The sequence below is a fragment of the Brienomyrus brachyistius genome, chromosome 21 (assembly GCF_023856365.1).
Source record: "Brienomyrus brachyistius isolate T26 chromosome 21, BBRACH_0.4, whole genome shotgun sequence".
In the NCBI taxonomy this organism is placed as follows: domain Eukaryota; kingdom Metazoa; phylum Chordata; class Actinopteri; order Osteoglossiformes; family Mormyridae; genus Brienomyrus; species Brienomyrus brachyistius.
In genome coordinates, this window is record NC_064553.1 from 19,006,385 (window position 1) to 19,028,835 (window position 22,451).

A 22,451-nucleotide genomic window follows, 5' to 3' on the forward strand; every position below is an offset into this window, starting at 1 on the left:
TAACTGGATTTTACTGTATTATATCATCGGCAATGCATTCTACCTTTCAGTCTATGCTACTAATAATACTAACATCTACACCATATTTATTGTTTAGGCATATTCATTCAAAACAATTCTGTAAACAAAGAATAAAAAACTGAAGCATATGGATTCATTCTTAAACACAATATGGGTCATTCTCACCAACTTGATATGTACCACATAGTGATGTAGTCAAGATCACCTAAACCGAGACCAAGTCATTACCAAGACCAGAGTGTATCAAGAATGAGGCAAGACCAAGATCAAGGCAGGGTGAGACCAAATCAAAATCAGACTAATATTTGAGTCTACATATAACACAACACACTGTAAAATGTGTAGCATATGCACTGTCTTGGGGTTAGGCAGCATGGCGTAAAATTTGAACAATGGACATTTTTGCTTAAAATTTCAATATTAACGCATTCTGCAGAAATATAACATTTTTGCAAATAAGACGCACCATATTGGTTCCATTTGAACTTTGAAACAGGACGTTTTACACCGAATCACAGAACTGTGTTAACAGAGAGATGGCTATTAAGCCATTGTAATAAATATTGAGGCCTTCTGATGTCTTGACTGGTTTTGAAAGAATGCTTCGAGTCCTCTGTTCAAGACTGAGTTAAAATAGAATCGATTCTGAGACAAGACCAAGACCAAGTCTTGAATACTACAATAGTAGTACCACAACAGATCAAGTTTCTCTAATATTTTTTGATTAGTTTGAAGGCTGTTTCACATTATACGATTTGATGTCTAAACTGCCAATTTTGTCTTTGGAGTAGACCTTAATGCACAGCCGTGCCTTTTTTCGAATTGTGGGCAGTGAGCATGACCACACAAATGAGGGGAGAACATGAAAAGCGTGCAACTTTTTAAGCACTTGCGTGGGAGAACAGACCCCATAGTTCAGTCATACTTTAACAAATTCCAACAAGGCATGAACTTCTACTCATGACATACAGACAAGCCAACACATCTTCATAAATCAAAGATTCGGCCATCCTCCAACCATTTCTCGAGTACCGGGTCATTGTGAGGCTGGAATCTATCCCAGGAAGCACAGTGAGTGTAGCAGGGAAATACCCTAGAGGCTAAAACCAAGATTATGGCTATCGGTATAAGTATAGGAGGGATGCACTTTATTGCGCAATAACCTCGTGCCACCATCTCGGAGCACTGAGTTAGGGTAATAGAATCTGAACATGGCATAAAATTTATGTATAATTTCAGAGCAATCTCTGCAAACTCCAGCACTGTTTGAGTTCTTTTCAGTATGAGCAATTCCTGAGGTGCTATGTGACCATTGTTGGTGCCATTCACTACGTAAAACTTAATCTGACCTCTCTAGATGACTGTACTTTTTTTAATACTTTTGGGAATCCTAAAGAATATTTTAACTTTATCACAAACACTGCTGTTGCTGCAGCCGACAACAGCACACAGACCATGACAAACAGAAAAAGAGCACAGACAGCACATGCAGAGTATCACATGATACGGGAGAGTGTGAACCAACATAGCGGTTGACGGGCTTGGTTTTGACAGTACTCCAGATGTGTTTATTTGAATTGAGTGTTAACGCCATCAAGCCATCATTAAATCACAGCAGTCAACATTACAGGATGTGACCTACCTGTAACACAGGGCTGTTGTCAAAATTGTAACCACTGGGTCTCCCCTCCAGGGTGGAAAAGGCCACATTACCACCAGTTAAAGGAGAAATGTCACTGAACTCGTCTGTGCACAAAGCCTGCTGCTCATCTTCACCGGTGCGGATAAACCCCCGGTTAGGCTTCTGGTAAGTCTTCTCACAGGAACCACTGTAGTACTGGTAGGGAATCCAAGGCCCATTCTCAACGGTGCGTTTGTAGATGGCGAAACTCTCCGGGCGGCTCGTATGGAACTTCAGTCGGACATAAGTGATGTCAAAGGACTTGCCTGAGGAAAAGCAAGCAGCACGGATTAATCTTCAAGTTTGCGCAATTACATACTCACATAGACTTGAATTTACTGATGTCAAGTAACAAATTCACAGTGCAAGTTAAAATTGCTTGATGTGCGTCACAACACTAGAAACCTTGTAATATTGAGGAAGTGACAGGACCCTCTTTCCATAGCTGAAGTCAGTGTACAACTCCTATTTGAAAGACGTAAACTTGAACATAAATGGGACATAAGGAACAGTGGCAAATGAACTCGACTGTACGAGTTCTGAAACAATACTCTATAGACAAATGAATCCACAGTGGAATGTTTTGGTCAACAACGCTACGCTGTGTCTAGCCTAAGTCAAGCCTTTAACTACACAGCCAGGCATGCTGTTGGTGTTGTCTGGAGCACAACCGGCTCATTGTTTTGATGGCAACACATATTAGAAAGTCTATATCAGGTTAGAAAACAAGGAGGGACTGCCCAAACCAAAGTCCAGACATACAGCCCACTGAGATACATGAAGATCATGAAGTATGACTCATTTTGGATCACAAATGGATATTTTGTATCTAAATGGCCCTCGTTGTTCCCTAGCCTTCAGACTGTACTCCCACAGAGCAGACTAAACTTTGCCCAATAACCCCTAAAATAATACATATATATCAAAGCACTTCTCCTTGTTTCTTTTATCTTCCATTCCAAGGTCACATGCTTCTGGGGTTACATGGCCACAATAACAGAGTTGAGATAATACTACCGTTCACATTCAAATACAGGCAAAAATAATTTTTGGATATTCATCTTTCAAAATAGAGAACTGTTTTTACCCAGATATATCATGTCCATTGCACGGTCCCGACAGCACACATCTATCATAACTGAAATAGCCATAGACTCTTGAGGGACTTTTCCACCGCACCAAATACCGTACTTTTGGTACTGTTCTTTTGCTTTTCCATTGACTTTTGGTCTAGTATCGGTACCAAAAGTTCCAGTACCGAAAGTGCCAAACCAGCTGGGGTACTTCTTTGGTACTTTGGGTAGGAACTTGAACCAATATGTGGATTGGTTATGCAAATAGTCTGCCAGTGAAATACAACAAACACCTCCATGAAAACAGTTCCAAAACAACAATGGGAAAACGTGATTTGGTCATAAGAACCTATACAGCTAAAAAAATCAGGACAATAAATTAAAACGTGTTTTGTTGAATGCCAATACAACACACATAAAGCAATGTGATTTTGTTATAAATATAGCAATGATATAAATTCTTTTTTAAAAAAAATAAAAAAAACATCTATAAAAAGGAATAATTAAATTTTTGAGTTTAGCTTGCTAAGCTTTTTTCCTACAGAGTAACATAGTATATGTAAATATTATGGCAAAACTTTAACCCCCTGTGCTACAATGTCTCTGTACTACAATCATTTTTCAAATGCAGTGCAAAATACCCCACCATGCGTTGTCATTTGGTGCTGGTACCAGTTTTTAGTCCAGTGAAAAACCAACACCTTGAAGTAGACAAAAGTTGTCCTCAGTGTTTTTAGAACCACAGCTAGACTTTCAAGGTCACAGGTCCAGCTATGATGCTACCTAAAATTAATGGTAATGATGCTGTCAAAAATCTCTCACCCAATGCAATTGTACTTGGACACCAAATGTACACTTACATCGATATGCTTGACTGTTTCCATTCTAACCACAGCTTGGAAATGGATTTATGAATTTATGCATAGCCTTCAATCCAGCAAAGGCAGGAAAAATCATATTGGTGGGTCTGGGCTGCTATATACAGACCCGCCCAGTTCCGTTAACACCGTTTTTCTGTATATGCTACTGCTTAGGCCATACAAAAGCAGGATGATAACATCTTTCAGCATTAAAATACTACATAGTATTCAGTAGCGCTTTACATTACGTGCACCTTCATAATGCATTCATAGAACATTCATAAGCAGCATGCAAGTATACTTTTACATCCTAACATCCAGTTTTAATACACATTAATAACAAACATTACATGATTATACAATTATAGTGTTTGTTATTAATGTATATTACAGCTGTACAGGATGTATGTATACATACATGTTTATGAATGTTTTATGAATACTTAATGAATACATTATGACGATGTACTGAACGCTTTATGAATGCAGTATAAAAGCATTATGAAGGTGTAGTTAATGTAAAGCGTTACCTAGTCTTCTTAGCAAAAAGCTTAATCCATCAAAAAATTGAAACCTAAAAAAGGGAGGGGGGACTTGGTAAAATTAGAGAATGTCATTAGCTTTCACTACTGAGGTCTTAAAATGTGTTATGTGACAAACCTGTCCGTTATCAGTCAGGTTATTTGCTGAAGATAATAATTCTAGAGATGAGCTCAGCTGATGGCGGCATCTGCAGCCGGATGAACTGGAACCAAAAGAACACATATAGACAGACAACAGAACTGTGAAAAAATCTTAGGCTACCAAAGAAAATGATATTTAAATGTTCTTCATCTTGGTGCAAAACTACTGTTAGTTATTTCAAAGATTCTGGCAAAATCACGCCATTATTTCCAGCAACCATACAAAATCACCCACGTATTTTTTCACTTGACCACTAGCACACCTCGGGTAGCTAATCAATATCTCATCGACTTTTTAAAATGAATTAATTCATTAATTAACTGCCCTGGGGGTGAAATTTAATAAATACATTTAAGAACTTTCAACTAACAAGCAGCGTCCATCACCCCATTGACAGAAGTGAGCAGCAGCCAGGGGCACCATATTGTGGGGGCTAAAGCTCACCAGGTCTGCCTATCTGGAGCTGATTTATATTCACATCTGAGAATGCAGAGCGCAGGCCTTCTGCCAATTCCTACACAATTTCAGCATGGTCCAACTCGCAGCCTCAGGGATCAATCTGCCCATTAGCACACATCATGTACGTGTCGCCATCTGTCTTTGTACAGCTCTGGACCAGGGCTTCCCCCATATTTTCTTCTTCTTAGGATACCTGGAGACCACTGGCTGGATTTGAGGCAGAAGTCAGAGAGCAGATGCAGCAGGAAGTCAGGCCCCCGGCAGAGGCCTGCACAGAGCGCTACCCCTAACTCCTGCTTTGGCTTCTCTCACATGTACACACCTGTTTCAGGCTTGTACAATGTCATCATGCCCCGGAGCAGGACGGAGCAGCAGCCCCCCCCCCCACTCCCAAAGTTACCCTCCCATTGTCTTACAGCTTTTTCCACTAGTTAGTTCCTATTTTGCAACCGCTGAACTGTCCATTAACGGCACAGCTGTTGGAAAATTTTCTGGAAGGATCATTTTGTGAAATAAGAAAATAAATCCTTTGCAACTGCGTGTTTGGGAGTTTCTTTTTTTTTGGGGGGTGGGGGGGTGGTGATTTGAACACGACACCTGAAAGTGTTACTGAAAATGTGTTTGAAAGTGTGAAAATCTATTTGGACAAAATAAACCGTGACTCGAACAGCTGGGATAAACTTGAATCCAGTAGAAAATCACCCCCCTCCTTTTGTTTCTGCAATATTTAGGTTTAGAGCCAGTGCAAGACTGAAGTTATGTCATCAGAAGTCTACATCATGTGCTTCAGTTTTACAGCCAGAGCAACTAAAAAGGGCAAAAACCTATATATACACATTGGATTATGTGTCAATGAGGGGAAAAAAAGAACATTCTGCTTAAGATGGGGTCAAGACAAAAACTAAAGCATATTTCAAAAAAATCATTCAATAACCTAGGCTGGTTACTACGAATATCTTTTCTACTTCTCACCATTTTAGACTTGTTTTAAGATTGATTTAGCCTCACACTTCCATGGCATTTTGGCATTCCAGCAGAGTTCTCCCTCTCTTGCTCAACAGCTCCTGAATCTAGCAGCACCACCAAATCCCAGATTCCCCTCTTTCCATCTCCCACTCCCTTTCCAAATCCCCCAGCTGCGTATCCAGTACAGGGCAACAACGGAGGGGGGGCGGCCTGGAAGCCATCCCAGACGGCATTTTCATTTGATAATTCCATCTTTAATGAGTGAAAAACATTTTCCAGCAGGCTTAGAGGAACACATTCAGAGATTTTTCCAGAAAAGAGAAACATTAATTGATGCAGTCGATCAGAAGACTTGGTACAGTAGTGCCAAATGTATATAATTAACATGTTTCTACAGTTCACAGTCTAGAGGCAAAAAATAATTCTTCAGTTGGTGCCTGATAACCAACTAATTTTGTGTAATATGCAAATTTTACACTCATCCACTATGGATAAAAGAATGACATATTACTGGTTCAGATAAACTGAAATTTTCAGGACTGTATGTTAAGGGAGATGGGGGAAAAATGTAAGATAAACAATTGGAAATTCAAAAGATGTGAAAACATGCCGTTAAGTTTGCTCCTGTTGAGATAAGAGAGAACTTTACCTACTGGTTAAAAATACTGATGTTCAATAAATCCACAAGCCAGAGGTTCTCACCTGATATCAGCGGTAAAAATAAAACAAAAATAATATAAGCGGCTTAAGAAGAAGTGCCCTGCAGGCCGCTTCTGAAAAGAATCGACAAGACAGACAAAAGTAGGTCGCCACACTGTTTCCAGGTGAATCGTTATATCTTTATGTCCCGTTTTTTTCCCCTTAGGATTCCATCTGGCAGTTGGCCCTCAAAAGATCTGAATGTTCTCAGACCTCGAAGAGCCACACGAGTTCCAGCTGAAGCCATCGTCTAACCAGCCAAATACTACCTCAGATGAAAATGGCAGATCTCTCATGTTACCTACATGTTTTGAAAAATTACAATAGACAATACAGCACCATTTCCAATATACCAAAATACCCATTAATAGGTACCCAACAGAAACTTAAAATTCATTCATATGAATTGCTTTTCAGTGACTGCTACATTTTTGTGAAGGAGATAATATATTCATATTAATATTAATCTTAATATCATTATTAATATCAGAATTGCAATACAAAAAAAAAACTTTTCACACCAAAGTTACAGAACCTGATCCCTGTTTACACGTTCTGGGGCTGTCTCAGCCTGTAACATTTGTAGTTCCTGGCTACTTTGGTGTGTTGCTTTTACACTGCAAAACTGGAACTGGGATTTTAGTGTCAAATAAGCCCAGGAGATGCAAGAAAGCTTGCAGGTTAAACTTCATACATTTTCAAAGAAAACTACACCCCCACATCAAAATAATGGAGGGTAAACAAGTCATTTATAATCTATGACCTTATTATTCTTCAAATTAACTAAAAAACAATGTAACGTTATTCTGCTAATAAGCACTGGCAAGTGTCACTGCTGGCACCTGCGATATTACACAAACGTACAGTGGTTATTTGGATTTTCCGATGCAGAAATATGGAAAAAGGTAAACAAAAAGGTACTGATTAATGCAATAAATGTAGAAGATACAAAAATAATTCCATAAGCTGAATGTTTGCTCCGCTATCTTTTCACTGCCCTTCTACATAACTTTCAAGTTAGCATCAATGCTTGTGGTCAACCAATCAGCAAGTTCTTTGTAAGCGGCTCCCCACGCATTCATATTTGAACAAAAAGTACCTAGTCTGGAGAAGGAACCAACAAAAAAAGTTTCCGGAAGTGCTTCCAAGGTACTACAATCGAGCAGAGTTCCTGCAGTGTGAATGTGAAAAGTTCCTGGTTCCGGAAAAAGGTTCAGTTTCCTGAAAAGTCTCTGTGGTGTGAAAGTGCCTAATATGAAGTTTGACCTTCATTAAAGCTCAAATACATATTTGCAAAAGCCTTTCTCAAATAGTGAACTCCAGAAATTTTTTAATTGCATCTGTCAGTGGAAACTTGATTGATATGAATGACAATAGGTACTTTCCCATGGAAGTTTAGGAAAGTAGTTCCTGGTTCTGAGTTCCTGGGCTGTCAACTGGGAACTGTTGTAGTTCCCTGCCACTTTTGTGTGTCGCATTCCCACTGCACATCAGAAACTATGACCTTTATGTTAAACAAGCATGGGAGACGTAAAACACTTGCAGGTTAAACTTCATACATAAATTTTATAGGAAACTACTCCACCGCCCCATAACAATGAAGGATGAACAAGTTGTTTTGTTAGTTATTTGTTAGTTAATTCAAGGGATCAACTGTATGGTCTGAAATTTCAGGACAAATAGTGTTCCATTTTGATTCAAGCTACACAGTCTTTTTATACAACCCGTGACACATTTATACTTTGATATTAAATCTGGCCAGTTGATCAATCTTTTGTTTTCCACAAAATAAAAAAACGACGTAACTTTATTCCTCTCAATCTAATGATGTTCACCTCATGTTGTCGGGAGGTTTCCTCCGGTTACTCCGGTTTCCCCCCAAAGTCCAAAGAAATGCTGAGGCTAATTGGAGTTACTGTGATGGGATGGCCTGGGTTGTTCCCCGCCTCATACCGGAAGCTATAGGCTCCACGACCCAGAAGGATAAGCAGTTTGGAAAATGGGTGAATGGATGTACGTACGCTGTAGGACTGGGCAGTATATCAAATTTATATCTTATATTCGATACACTATAAAGCCAAATTGTATGTAAAAAGGTCTCTTTATATCAATTCTATTTATTTATTGTAAATATAGACAATATGGTTTGCCCTAAAATGGCAGGACAAACAGAGCGGGCAGTGCAAGAATAAGTAAAGCAATGATGGCGCAGGCAGTAATGTACCGTGGTGCACATGCGATGTTCAGCAGAGATGCATTTTTATGTTTTCCAGTTAGGAAACACTACTTTGAATAAAGAAAACCTTAATTCATTTTGACTTTCTATCCTGACTTTTAAAAAGTATTTTAGAGGAATTTTGCAAATATTTAAATTTAACATCGAATATCGACACAATGACCAAAGATATCAAGATATTGTTTTTCCAACCATATCGCCCGACCATGGTATGTTGGTTTGTATGTTGCTTATCTATTGAAGTTTCTGATGCAGACATATGAAGTCAAGCAAAACGTATACTTAGTAATGCATGTGATGTAATTGCCATACTAAATTATCCCATCTGCCTAATCTTTGCTCCATTACATTGATTTCTTTTCCGAACACTTCTGCATAACTTCCAAGTTGTCACCAGTGTTTGTGGTGAATCAATTTGCAAAGTTCATTGCTGTAAGCTTCACCCAGTAGTTCCCAGTCGAGCGATAGGTACCTACTCCAGAGCAGGAACTAAAAAATGTTCAGGAGCCAGCTCTGAGGAACTAAAATCGGGCCAAGTTCCGGTAGTGGGAACACAAGAACAGTTCCTGATTTCTGGGGGGGAAAAGTTCCTGTGGTGGGAATGGGCCTATTTATTTTTCCCAAGATATCTTAAGGTGAAAACATTTGGCAGTGTTTCTGCCAAGAATCAAAACATCCAAACAATAGAAATGATAAACTGAGGGAGGTGTAGGGTTATTTTCCTTCATGAAATTCACAAGACAAAAAGAAGCTGCTTGGCAGACTAACCTGAAGGTTCTGAAAAGAGTGTCACAGCCTAATTCCCAAGGCCCCTGGCCTTTCCTACTTGTGAATAAAAGTTTCCTCCTATGACATCACCACATTCCTCCTAGGGAATGAACAATGGCTGCTTTGACTTTTGATGTGTGGGCATAGCGATCTCTGCACGACTTCTCCTTCATATGCCTTGGAGATATGTTGGAACATCTGTTTGACTAAAATCCCATGAGGCCACTCTGATTTGCATTGGAAGGAGACCTGCTCAATTCTCAAAACATGCGCTTGTTTTTTTGGATTTATCATGTGAAGTAACAGTATAAAAAAGTTATTCAAAATTGAAATCAAACTAGATTCACCAAGTGCTGAACCCAAGTTGAGGGTTAGAATTTTGCAATATCAGCAGATAAGATACATTTAAAACCACTGTAGTGTGACATTCTATAATTACTGCCCTTAAACAGATATCACACACACACACCTCAAACCTCAACTACTTACAATATGACAAGCCTTGCTCAGTCACATTAAATCTAGTCTTACGCTATCAAACTGTTATTGAGTGACGTGTCACCCATTTTGTCACACTACATTTGTCAGGAGCTACATGGGACTCTGTGTCACTTACTATAAATGTGCTATCATGCTGTCACTCATAAATACAATTATGCATTATGACACCCCTAAATAAAACACTAAACATAAAATATTTGCCCCCAAGCATATTGAAGTTTGGGACTCTCCATGGCATGGTCAACATACCACAACATTTAATGACAGGAAACATATGATAGGAAAAGGAGAGGAGCCTGAGCCTTATGTCTTCCACAGATCTCCTTCAGAACACAACGATACGGAAAGACGCTGAGCTAATGCAGTAAACGTTGCTATGAAATCCACAGGAAATAAATAAGCAAGCAAATTCCCATGCAATCTCTGCTTGAGATTTTCAGGGCTACAATTCTACAACCAACAGCTGCATAAACAGTCAGTGAAATGCAGCCAAGCCACATGTCCTCCCCCACTTCCTTCCAAACAAGCACTGGCGTCAGTCCCAACCTGCCAAGTCCAATTCTTAACGTCTTTTTAAACAAAGTCAGCTAGCTACCCTCACCGGTCGAATCCTTCAATATGTAATATGTTTAAAGAATTGTTTATAGCAAATGATTTTTCTTCCTAGGAATTATGAGAAGGCACCAGAGCTAAATCAGAACTGGACATTATGAAATGAAGAAACTCCAGCCCCTTGGGCATAAGAACATTCCAGTAACACACAGAGAAGCTCTTCATTTAGATACCCTCTTAGCACCGGCATACAACAAGCCTGGCCACAGGAACGACATCAGAAATCGTTCTTCCGAGTTCAGAAGACACCTTTTATTCAACCATCCTGGTAACGCTTTATATTAAGTGCACCTTCATAATGCATTCATAGAACATTCATAAGCAGCATACAAGTACACTTTAACATCATAACATCCCGTAACATACATTAATATCAAACATTATAATTGTATAATCATGTAAACCCATCCTGGGTTGTTCCTTGCCTCGTGCCCATTGCTTCCGGGATCATCACAGCGCTGAAGGAATACATCTACGGTTTGCCAAAAAACAAGACCTGCTAGGCTGAAAAATTCAAGGGCTCATAAGTGTAACTCAAACAAACTTTAATCCCACTAGAAATTAATTTAACAGCAGTCTGTTTTTTAATCATAGCTGGGAGAGCGGTGATGCAGCTGCAAAAGCTATGTGAGCATTAACGACACGTGACGTCATGGAAGCTGCATTCAGATGGTTTGGTGAAGCAGAAGCTGAGCATCCTGACACACGTCAGGCGTTTGCCAACAAGTCTCGTCAAAAACGCAACTACATTTCCTTTGTATAACAGTGGTTGGTGAAAAACTGCGGTAATTATCTGCAGGCACTCCATGGAATGACTGAGACTACATCCACACTGCTACATTGTTGTTTAAAAACTCAGGTTTCAAATGAGATCAATCTACATCTACACAGGCATTTTCCCAGTCAAATTTTGAAAGCATTTTCAGCCACAGTGAAATGAGCAAAAACAGATATGACATAGCTATTAGTCTACATTGGGCATACGTGCATTGATACAGTGATAGGTAAATTAGTGTCTTTTTGCACCAATTCGCAGCAGTCACATTGAATAACAAGCTATTTAGCTACATACAGGTCAGTCACAAGGAAAACGCCTGTGGACGCAGCTCCTCCATGTCCGCCATGTCACATCCACAAATACTGATTACTTCCGTGTGGTACAGGTGATTAATCAGACATTGAGAGGGTGTAACTTGCCAGATTAAATCAGAAATGGGCCACGTGGGTACAGACCAACCTGGGCACTTGTAGAATCAGTGTTTTCATAAGTCTCTGTTTTCACTTGTCCACACAGTAACACTAAAAAAGCTTTCAGAAGTGTGCAACCTGGAGTGTTTTCATGTGCGTCTTTTTGGTGGCTGAAAGAGTAGTGTGGATAAGAGACAAAAATTGAGACTAATGTCTTTTTTTATGAAAAAGTAACAGTATGGATGCAGTGACAGACAGACTAATTTCTGCTTCATTCAGATGTTACACTTTGTTCAACACACGAGTCATTACACCAGTAATGACATTACGATTAGCACATCAATCTTTCACATATTGCTTCAGAGGCTAAGCTATATGGAAGCTATAAGAACGCATAAACCCCTGCAGAGGCAGAAATATTCAAGAGGGATCACACTCCTCTGGAGTACAAAAAGGCTATAGGCACGCTAGAATCTGGACTGAGGGCAATCTTGCCTGTTAGAGGCGAGTTTCTGGAGTCGATTTTAAAACATTCATTGCTGGAAAATTCACCTACACGGTATCTGTGGGCCTCGGAATAAGCAAAGAGGCAGAATCCATGTCATACTGCAAATCCTATTCATCAACTGGTGTCAAAAGTCTTTCATCTTAACATGGCAGAATAGTTTGACAGGAGGAGTTAACATGGCAGCTGAACTCAACAGGGGAAATCCCACTGAAAAACAAACAAAAAGCAGCGATGCGGGACAGTATAACCTCCAAATGGAGCTCATCACATGGCGCAACTTGCCAAGAAGAGCAGGAATTCAGCACAGGAAACACTTTTGTCTTATCATTTTGTTTGCAACCATACTATTTTATTATTTGAAGAAAACCTCCAGGCAAAAGGTCTTGTGTTACTTTGCTATACCATTAACCACCTCCCAACATAAAGCTAGTGGGGACAGGAAAGAGGTGAAATATTAACCACATGGCAGTACCCATGCAACAGAATAAGTCAAGATACTGCTTCGAGTACAGGCTGCAAATCTATTTTTTTCTGACAATGTCTGATGATTCACACAAGCAACCAAGCCCATTTGCCCTTCACATATGTCGCTCTGGACAAACGCGTCAGCTAAATGAGTGAATGCGAAATGAACGGCCAGTTACCTGAAAAATTATAAGCAAGCTGTGGAATGTGGAGATACATTATGGCACCGATAAAGACGGCAAACAAAAAGGGCGACAGAGGAGCTGAGATACCAAGGATAATTATCAGAGTTGTTCCATTCTTCAGAAATGTCTGTCAAGACATCCTGACTTTTCATTTAGAAATCAGAAGCCATTAAGAAGCTGAAGAAATAGAAAGTCGATTTGCCAGTTCTTAGTGAAGGTCCCAAGCTAAATTTCATTAATGCCAACTAGAACTTTTGTATGGCAATATGATCCATGTTTATACAACAGTTAAGTTATAAATATGGAGCATAAAACATGCAAAACTTGCTCAAAACTGTATGAAGTACAACTTGATTACTGCTGTAACCAAATAAATGCAGCAAACACTTAATAAATATCTTGCCCTCCAGAAATATGTAGGGCTTCTGCTGATTGTTCTTAATGTTTTCCTGAAATCGGTCTTGCGTGCTTTAAAACAAACGAATGCCAGCTTGTATGAAGGTCCAATGATTAGTATATTTAAAAAGGTGGAGGGGGGAGGGGTGAGGAATGCTGAGGCGCAAAGTCTCCAAACAGACCTTCAAATTTGTACAGGTAGAATAGGCTGGAAGCACTGCGGGGGGGGGGGGGGGGGGGGGGTCTTAAGCCTACTGCACAAAGACAGGAATGTCACAACAAAGTGAAGAAACCCCTTTGTTGTTCCAATAGGAAGAGAACGACAGCAGTAAAAGGAAAGCAGAAGCTTGGCTTTTTAATTAGCTGGAAATTTTAATTAGCTGTTTTTCCTAACAAAATAGTTATAAAATAATCATACATACAACCAAGATTAGCAAGCGCTTTCAGTTAACAATTGCTGGGTTCTGAACCGACTACCACAGAAATCAACAAAACTGGGCTGCTAAGATATTACATTATAAGAGTAACTTATTCAAATTTATCATATTTATGATATACTACTGAGCTATTCCTAAAATCGCATTGTGGGCTTTTGTATAAAATAGACTGAGAACAGAAAAAAAAAATGAATGCAAAGTTACATATAGTAGTAAACAATGGTATCTTACCATTAAGCAAGAAGTGGTCAAAGTGTTTAGTGCTAGCATTTAGCTTGGAGGCTAGATAAATTGTACAAAAATATATAAAATGATCCCAAAGACATGAACATATATTCCAGGTTTATGGGAACCACCTGTAGCCATCAAGAGCTCCCCACAAACAATGTCCGTCATGAAAATATTCCCAAACAGCTGAGCTCAGCTGTTGGCCTCGAGTTAGAGACAAAGTGCGATGACTCTCGTCTGATGCTTTCCGACCCGGTTTCAGGTCATAGTTTGACAGATTCTTCTTCACAATTAAAAAAAGACCCAAAACATATAATTGCTTTGCTATGGTGCAGTTTGTGAAGTGAGTCCAAAATGAGGATATATCATCATAAGCTGTACTGTGTCTTATAAAATCATTACGACAAACGCATCTGAGATCATATGATCATTGTTAATTTACCAATAACATTACATAACTTATATGAACAATTCCAAATATATGGAAATTCAGGTATAAAAATACTTGACATGAAAAATGTCTAACAAACTAATATAAGATTCCAACACTATTGTGGTTTCATGCAAAGACATTTTTAATCTAAGAGAGATAAGGATGAATTTAATGTTAGGAAGAACTAATTTCTAACAAACAAAAGGCCAAATTAGCACTACATGCAAGAAACATCGTAATTTGCATTTACATTGCACAGCATTTTGTACAATATGTTTAATTACACGTAATACATAACCACAGATACAATTAAATAATTAGTCCTGAAATGCACCAATCATGGTTTTTCCAGGCCTTCCATGGTCCATTAAAGAGTAGGCATCCTGCGAGTTGTGAAATTCACACTACCATGGCAAGGTTTTCAGTTAACAATAAAACAACATTAAAGCAATAAACACAATGGTAAACATCTCACATCTGTCAGCACCAATTATCACATGCTGGCATCCAGCAGGGCTGAACTAGCATAGGAGACCACACACTGGTCACTGCTAAGCCGTAACAACCCAACGGAAAACATGACAACCTTTTTATTAATTAGCCTAGCGCTAAGAGCGGTGCCATAAAAATCAAGGAACTGTGTATTGGATACTTACAGGGAAATACAAATACACAAAATCGACAGGGACGAACATCCAGAATATTTTGAATATCACCTCAGGAGGGTGGGCACACAAACTAACCATCTCACCATTTAGTCTCACAGAAGTCCATCTAAAAACCATGTTTTCATCCCTGAAACACGTCTAGCCAGTCAAAGGGGGAATTGGATTTGAAGTGCATGGTGTACAACAATTTTCTAGGTGCCAGAAGTTCAAAATAACTCACCAAAAAAATGGCTATTGCCATTTTAAGAAAGATCTAAAGGGAATTTTCAAAATTAGAATATCCACACATAAACCTGCCTTTACACAAACTTTTGAATGTTCAGAGGGCCTCATATTAAAGAAGATAAAGCAAAGCCTTTGAAAGGAAGACAGCAACGCAAGTAGTTTTGTGACAAAGCAGGCTGAAGGTGGGGATTCACAGATAAACATCTGTCTTGGGGCAGATTGTGAGAGCTGAGAATTAAAAAAAAAAAAAAAAAAAAAAACGCACAAGTACAATCCCTGGAAAAATGCAGATGATAAAACACCTTTTTGGCTTGTCTACCACACAGGATGTCAAACTAGGAGCATCCTGACAACTTTTGCCAAGCTAAAATCCACTCTGATGACATTTGAGAGTGTTTCAACACCAAAGAATGCAACAGCAGAGCTTGTGCAGCTAAAATCTCTGGTCTGAAACTGGCTTATCTTCATACATAATCAACAAGTACAAATTTCACGATACAACTATTAGGCATGTATTTCTTAAAATCGATTACAGATATGATCTCCACTCCTACTCTGACCAACAGCCAATGAGCTTGCTGAGAAACAAAAGATGAAGACCTCAGTGATCCCTTTGGATTTTTAGATGAGATCTCACACCTGCCTGAACGTCTGTAAAGCTGGGGGCTATATCCTGTGTAAATACATGCTTCCTGAGCCAAGATCATACCTTTCAGCACCTAACAATAGGTCTCCCCTTTTTAGGTTGGTATAATTTGTAGCAGGTGGGTACTTATACCATGGCCTTTGATGCTGCTTGGGAATCTATAGGGTTTCACTAGGCCAGAGAACATAGGGTTATATTCCATGTCTTCATAAAAACTCCTCCCATACTATATTCCCCCCCCCCACCAACAAACTGTACAGTTTTATTTCTGTACATAGAAATAAAGCACCTTATAATTAAGCGACCCTCGGATAATCAGCTACAACAGAGCAGTTTCACAGTTTTCATCTTACATTGCCTACATCCCAGCACTCTTACCCCAAACAAGCATAAACCAAGCTCATTGTTCAACTACAGCTTCTCAACTCCAAGAATAAAACAAGCGGAAACAAGGCAAGTCGCATAGCAGAAGCCTTCAAAACATGCATTCAGAACCTCAGTGATATTTGCAGAGCAGACACATATACTGCAAAAGGAACAGACTGGACCTTGACGTGGTTGCTGAGGCTAACAGGATGACACAGAGGTATACTTGATGTATAGTTCATTCAGTAAAGCAGCACTAATGTGAGAGCAGAGCTGGGAAATACATATCGGAAACCATACTAAATTTATGGAATTCCCACATAACCATGCTTTATAAAGCTTATGAATACTACATTTAATCTACCAAGATGTAAAAACTATCCTAAATTCTTAAAGCTGGTTGTCGACTCATGAACCATTCTAGATTACTATGTTTTCCTACCACCAGCAATACGAATCAGAATTCATTTGTTTATCAGTATTTTACCCGTGTTGCTGATCCACATTCGATGATGTTTTAGTTACATTTCATCAATAATTATTTTCACACATTTAATTTTTCCATTTTTAAATGTTAAATATTTGACAGAATTCAAACAGGTAAATTCAGGTTAGTTAAGGATTCACTAGTATCTCTATATGAAAGAACAAAAAACTGTGGTACAGTGTTACCATTACTTTATCATTGTTTACTTAAGGGGGCACAAGTAACTTAGTAGCTCAGTTACTACTTAAGTAGATCATCATCAACAGAATTAAATCCACAAACCATTATGATTGATTAATGATGAACAAACATGAGATGGGTATGTAACACCGTTTCGGATGAAATAATACATTAACTAGAGTGTACTATTACATTATCTGTGCCCATTCAAGTGTAGCGCCAACAAAATATATATTCTTAGGATGTAAAGAACTCTTTACTCATTCTTGTAGCCATTTCACAATCAGACACTACAATGGTTACCCTATAAAAGTAAACCCTGCATATGGAAACATGGTTTAAAGCAGTTCAGATTCACTGATGTTAGTGCAAAAATTTTTTTTAACCATGACTTGGATAACAAATATGCAAGCAGCAGTTAAAGCAGGAAAATGACCTCCATTCACTTACCATCTAAAACTAAATAGTATTTGCGTACTAACCTGGAGTTCAGATACAGCTCCCTGAATACATTCTAGCAGTACTACCAAGCATCATATATCAGTTTATTTGAAAGTTAGAAAGAAATAGCATAGAATGTGTATATTCTGACCCTAGCTAAAACAGTTTAAAGTATTTCTTGGACGCTTGCAAGTACTGAAATACATATACGACAACACTTAAAGATTATAAATCCTGGAAAGTTTGGACGCCATCTTGGCTGAATCTACGTACCCATTATTCAATCCTACACACAAGGGCAAAAGTATAACATGCTTAATATTTTTTCCCAGAAATATTTTTTTCACACAAGTGGGAAGAACATTGTAACTTTAGTACTTAGACATATGAAACTATATAAGCAAAAACCAAAATCACATTTAGAAATGCAATGACATTACAGGAAAATAAACCAAAACGTTTCCCTCCGCAATATAGTACACCAACTATGACCATACAGAAAGAAAAAGATTTTGAGCAGAAGGGCTGGGGGAGAGGGAAAAATTCTCCCATCAGCTAACCTGTCTAAAATTATGCTCCTTTTTCATGTGAACATGAATAAGTTATACAAGACATGAAGCATTAAAAAAGGGAAAACTAGACAGTTACTGAGAGAAATTGATTTATTAGCACCGATCGTGTTAACAACGAATCCTTAGTGTTCTGCAAACCAAGAACACGGCAATCGGACAGACAACTGTTGCACGTCTTACACGACAGGCACACAGGGAGATCCCCATTCACACGCTCTCATGCCGGGGCTGTAATTTCCCACGCTTTTGGATCGGCTACACTCTTAATGGGCAGCGTCCTGCCCCCCAAAAAAAACCCATGTGAAGGAATGCAGCGCAATCACTCATATCTCATAACCCAGTCTTCTCACACCGCCCCTCCCCCCGGTCATCAGGTCTTAAAGGCTTTCCCTGGGGGAAAAATGTTTCAAAGCGGCTGTTACCATTTAATCAACAGTGATTTCAACGTGTTTCTCAAATGCACATGCTTTGTTGAAGATAAAACTATGGATACAGCTAGGCCAGATTCCAAACTCCCACACACCACAGACTACTTTCCGCCATTTGCACTCACAAACTTTTGGTCGCATTAGTTGGGCCAGGTTAACCTAATAATTCGCGATCGGATGGCATGAAAATAAAAACCCGTGTGATTAAATCAGATGGTCATATTAAGACCACTACGGAAATTAAAGGCTTACAAGTAACCGTCAAGATTACAAGCTAGTTTTCTGACCAAACTATAACGCATCTGCAGGAACGTATAGCGATAGCTGGGAAAAGTTTACTCGCGACTAACCAGGTGTTAGAAAGTTACAGATCATGAGATTAAAACCCTAATTTTCAAGTTTTCTTTCGGAAAACAAACTTGACACTTCACTTTCTCGAATAACATTTAAAGGCCGGCTATTTATTACTTTGGTTAACTTTTCCTAACTATCTATCTGGCTTGATAACTCATAGAGGTGCGGTACAAAGAGCGGCGGCTCTTACCCAGATGTAGGGTGAGGTTGACTGAGTTTGGGAACTGGATGCCTGCCAGCATGGTTTGGCTTTGCCACCAGGTGGTATCCGCATGGTTGTTGTAATCGGTGAGGAAGACCGCGCTGTGGTGGTGCCGGGGATCCCTGGCATTGCAGATGTGGCACGATTTGGTAACTCCGGTGACTCCGGTCTGCACGCAGTACTCTTCGGGGGGAGACCCACATGTGTTGGTTGCCACCACGGTAACGTTGAAGGCGGCGTTGACAAACTCGGGCATACATCGCTGAGGCTGCCCTGAGTCATCCACGCACTCATCCATAGCACCATGGCCGTGTACAGCCAAATAAATGAACACAGTCAAAACGTGCAGTAAGCGTCCCATTTTTAAGTTTGAATGCAAAGTCAGACTAATGACTTATGCCAACTAAAACTTTGTTCGGAATTAACTAAAAAGTTTCCTAAAAAGTCATCGGAGATGCGTGATTAATAATCGCGTTTTCACTCTTTCCCAGGTCTTTTTCTTTCTTTTGATCCCCCTGGTTCACTCTGCACTACACGTCCACGGCCATGAAAGTCCTCAGCTTCTTGCAGGAGTCGGTACGACTACACCCTTGATAGCGCTGACATGCGCAGTACGCAGCGCGAGGGAGCAGCGCCCACTTCCGGGAGCAAACAGCGGCGGCCTGCCGGTGTCCTTGCTGGAATAGAAACGGCGGACATACGAGACGAGAAAGTGAAAAGCTAAAATTAAAAGTAACAAATGTACTATGTCATGTTGTCTTATTAATGCGAATGTTAATCCTCTCCAGTTTAGCTTAGGTGATCATTGCGCAGCATGATAGTATGTCTGTGTTTCTGTATTTTTATTTTTATACGTTTGAACCGATTCAAACATTTAGCGACAAATACATACTTGCTAGCAAAAACGTAAACGATAACATTTTTAGCGACTTCTGTGTAATTTACTCGATGTTGGGAATTATAACTTTACTGATCAGTTGAATATAGTGATTTATAGTAGTTAAGGAGTTGCTCGTTAAGTTGAACCAGAGAAAATCCAGTGTGGTTAATTATTTAATGCTTTAATTTTTACTTGGAAATTCAATTGTCGCTGTCAGTTTATAAATTTCAGGTGAATCTTAAAAGAAAATAAATCTGGTATATGTTTATATAATATATAAAGTTTGCAAAATAAGTGAGATATTCAGCCTAGTATTGCATTTATTGTCGATGTTAGTTTTTAATAAATAGGTTTGAAGTGATGTGTCTTATATGTGAGCCAATCCAACCCTTATGTGGTGTATTATGCAACACATTCAGTCAAAACATCCTCTTGGGGCGGTACTGAAACCAAATATCTATCCATTTTTAACTGCTTCTGGCATCCAGTGTTGCTGTGAACCTGGAAGCTATCCCAGCAAGAAAAGGACACACCCTGGAAGAAAGGTGTTAGTCTATCGTAGGACACACAGCTACATACAAGGCAATATAAAATCTTATTTAAAGCGATCTTTTACTTTTGATTTGAATCAGTTATTAAAAATCACGGAATGAAAATCAGTGATCTATAATGTTAGTGCTATGACAGGTGACTACAGAGTCGTCCATTTGTGTTTATATGGTAGCTATTCTGAATTAGTTCAATATTGCTGCGTGCTTCTCTTATTTTTATTACTCATGCCCATTACTTCCAGGGTAGGCTCTAGACCCCCTGTGACCCAGTAGGATAAGCGGTTTGGAAAATGGATGGATGGATGGATGGATGGATGGATGGATGGACATTCACCAATGTACTTGACTGGATTACTCTATCTAATACAAGTGCAGAGGAAAGGTGCTGATCAGCCTGTAGATGGCAGTATTCGATATGCTTACAAAATAAAAAATATACCCGTGAGTTGCACGTCTATCAAGTCAATGCGGACAACATGGTTATAAATACAGTATCATCCACAAGCAATTATGTGCCTTATCCTATAGTGTTCAAGGCTGAGTAAAAAATAAGTAATGGCATTTTGTATTGTAATAACACTGCTAAATCAACTGGCACTTCATACGCCTGTTTAAGGTGTGTGGTTTGCTAATTATTGTTATTATTACTTTTGAGTTGGCTTAATTCTAGATATTATGCTGTTTCACACCTGACTGAGACATCAGTTCTTGTAACTGCACATTTTTTAACTGCATGACAAAACTTGGAAATATACAGAAGAAATCCACAAAGAAATGAAGAGAATGTCTGTACACACACAGAATTAAGGGTGAGATTCAAAAGATATAAAAGCAGTTTAATTACCAAGAGCCCTGTATAGATTACCCACCTCCAATGATGGCTTATAGCATGTTCTAGAAATATGTATTTCATTTTGCCAGTCCAACATCCATCCATCCATTTTCCAAACCGCTTATCCTACTGGGTCGCGGGGGGTCCGGAGCCTATCCCGGAATCAATGGGCACGAGGCAGGGAACAACCCAGGATGGGGGGCCAGCCCATCGCAGGGCACACTCACACACCATTCACTCACACATGCACACCTACGGGCAATTCAGCAACTCCAATTAGCCTCAGCATGTTTTTGGACTGTGGGGGGAAACCGGAGTACCCGGAGGAAACCCCACGACGACACGGGGAGAACATGCAAACTCCGCACACATGTGACCCAGGCGGAGACTCGAACCCGGGTCCCAGAGGTGTGAGGCGACAGTGCTAACCACTGCATCACCATGCCGCCCCCCCAGTCCAACATGCTATAAGTAATTTCAATCAATCAAAAAAATTTAAAAGATAAGTTCTTTTTCAGTCCCTGTAAACTGAAGTAAGTTGTAAATGAGAGCAGAATGTAATGATTATTTGACTAATATATAATCAGCTGTAAATATGTCTTCTTTTATTTTAATATTCATATGTGATATATATTCAATTACATCAATCACATACTTATTAGATGTGTTTTTGTGGTATATTTTCTTAATGTGCAACATGCATTATTATTAAAACTTGTAGATTACAAATACTTTACAACAATTAAAGAGAATTTAGCTACATTAACTGATATGCCACACTGCAGTCAGAAATGTTGCCATTTTTATGTCACTGTAGAGATAGAACAATAAGTGAATTCACACTCCTGGTGACCCCTAAATTAGCTATATAAATAATGCAAACTACAGAAAAATATTCAAGTCAAGCCTCGTGGGCGTTATTGTCATACCACCCATAAACAGGTTTACAGTGCCACAAAGTAATACTACTCCAGGACCACATTGCGACATACAGAGAGTAACAAAGTAACAAAATGAGTAACAAAGAGACATGGTGCCTGATTGTATGTAGACAATGTTAATTAATAATGGTATATCAGCATAAACAGAATAACCTGTATCAATAGAATGACAATAAATAGTTTTGAAGATATTCTGATTCTGATTGCTTGTGTATGTGAAGTAGACCTTATATGACAATAAGTACATTAAAATATTCTACATATTAGGCCAAGAAAAT

At 39.1% G+C, this 22,451-nt stretch overlaps 1 protein-coding gene across 1 annotated transcript in view; it reads right to left on the reverse strand.

Moving 5' to 3' along the window:
• Positions 1-19,572, reverse strand: part of lamc1 (laminin, gamma 1) — a 57,981-nt gene extending 38,409 nt beyond the window's left edge. The window contains exons 1-2 of the mRNA XM_048989537.1: positions 18,958-19,572; positions 1,664-1,968 (exon numbers count right to left, since the gene is read on the reverse strand). Coding sequence (XP_048845494.1) covers positions 1,664-1,968; positions 18,958-19,330 — 678 coding nt within the window. The 5' untranslated portion in view covers positions 19,331-19,572. The remainder of the gene's footprint in view (positions 1-1,663; positions 1,969-18,957) is intronic.
• Between the last annotated feature and the right edge of the window lie 2,879 nt (positions 19,573-22,451).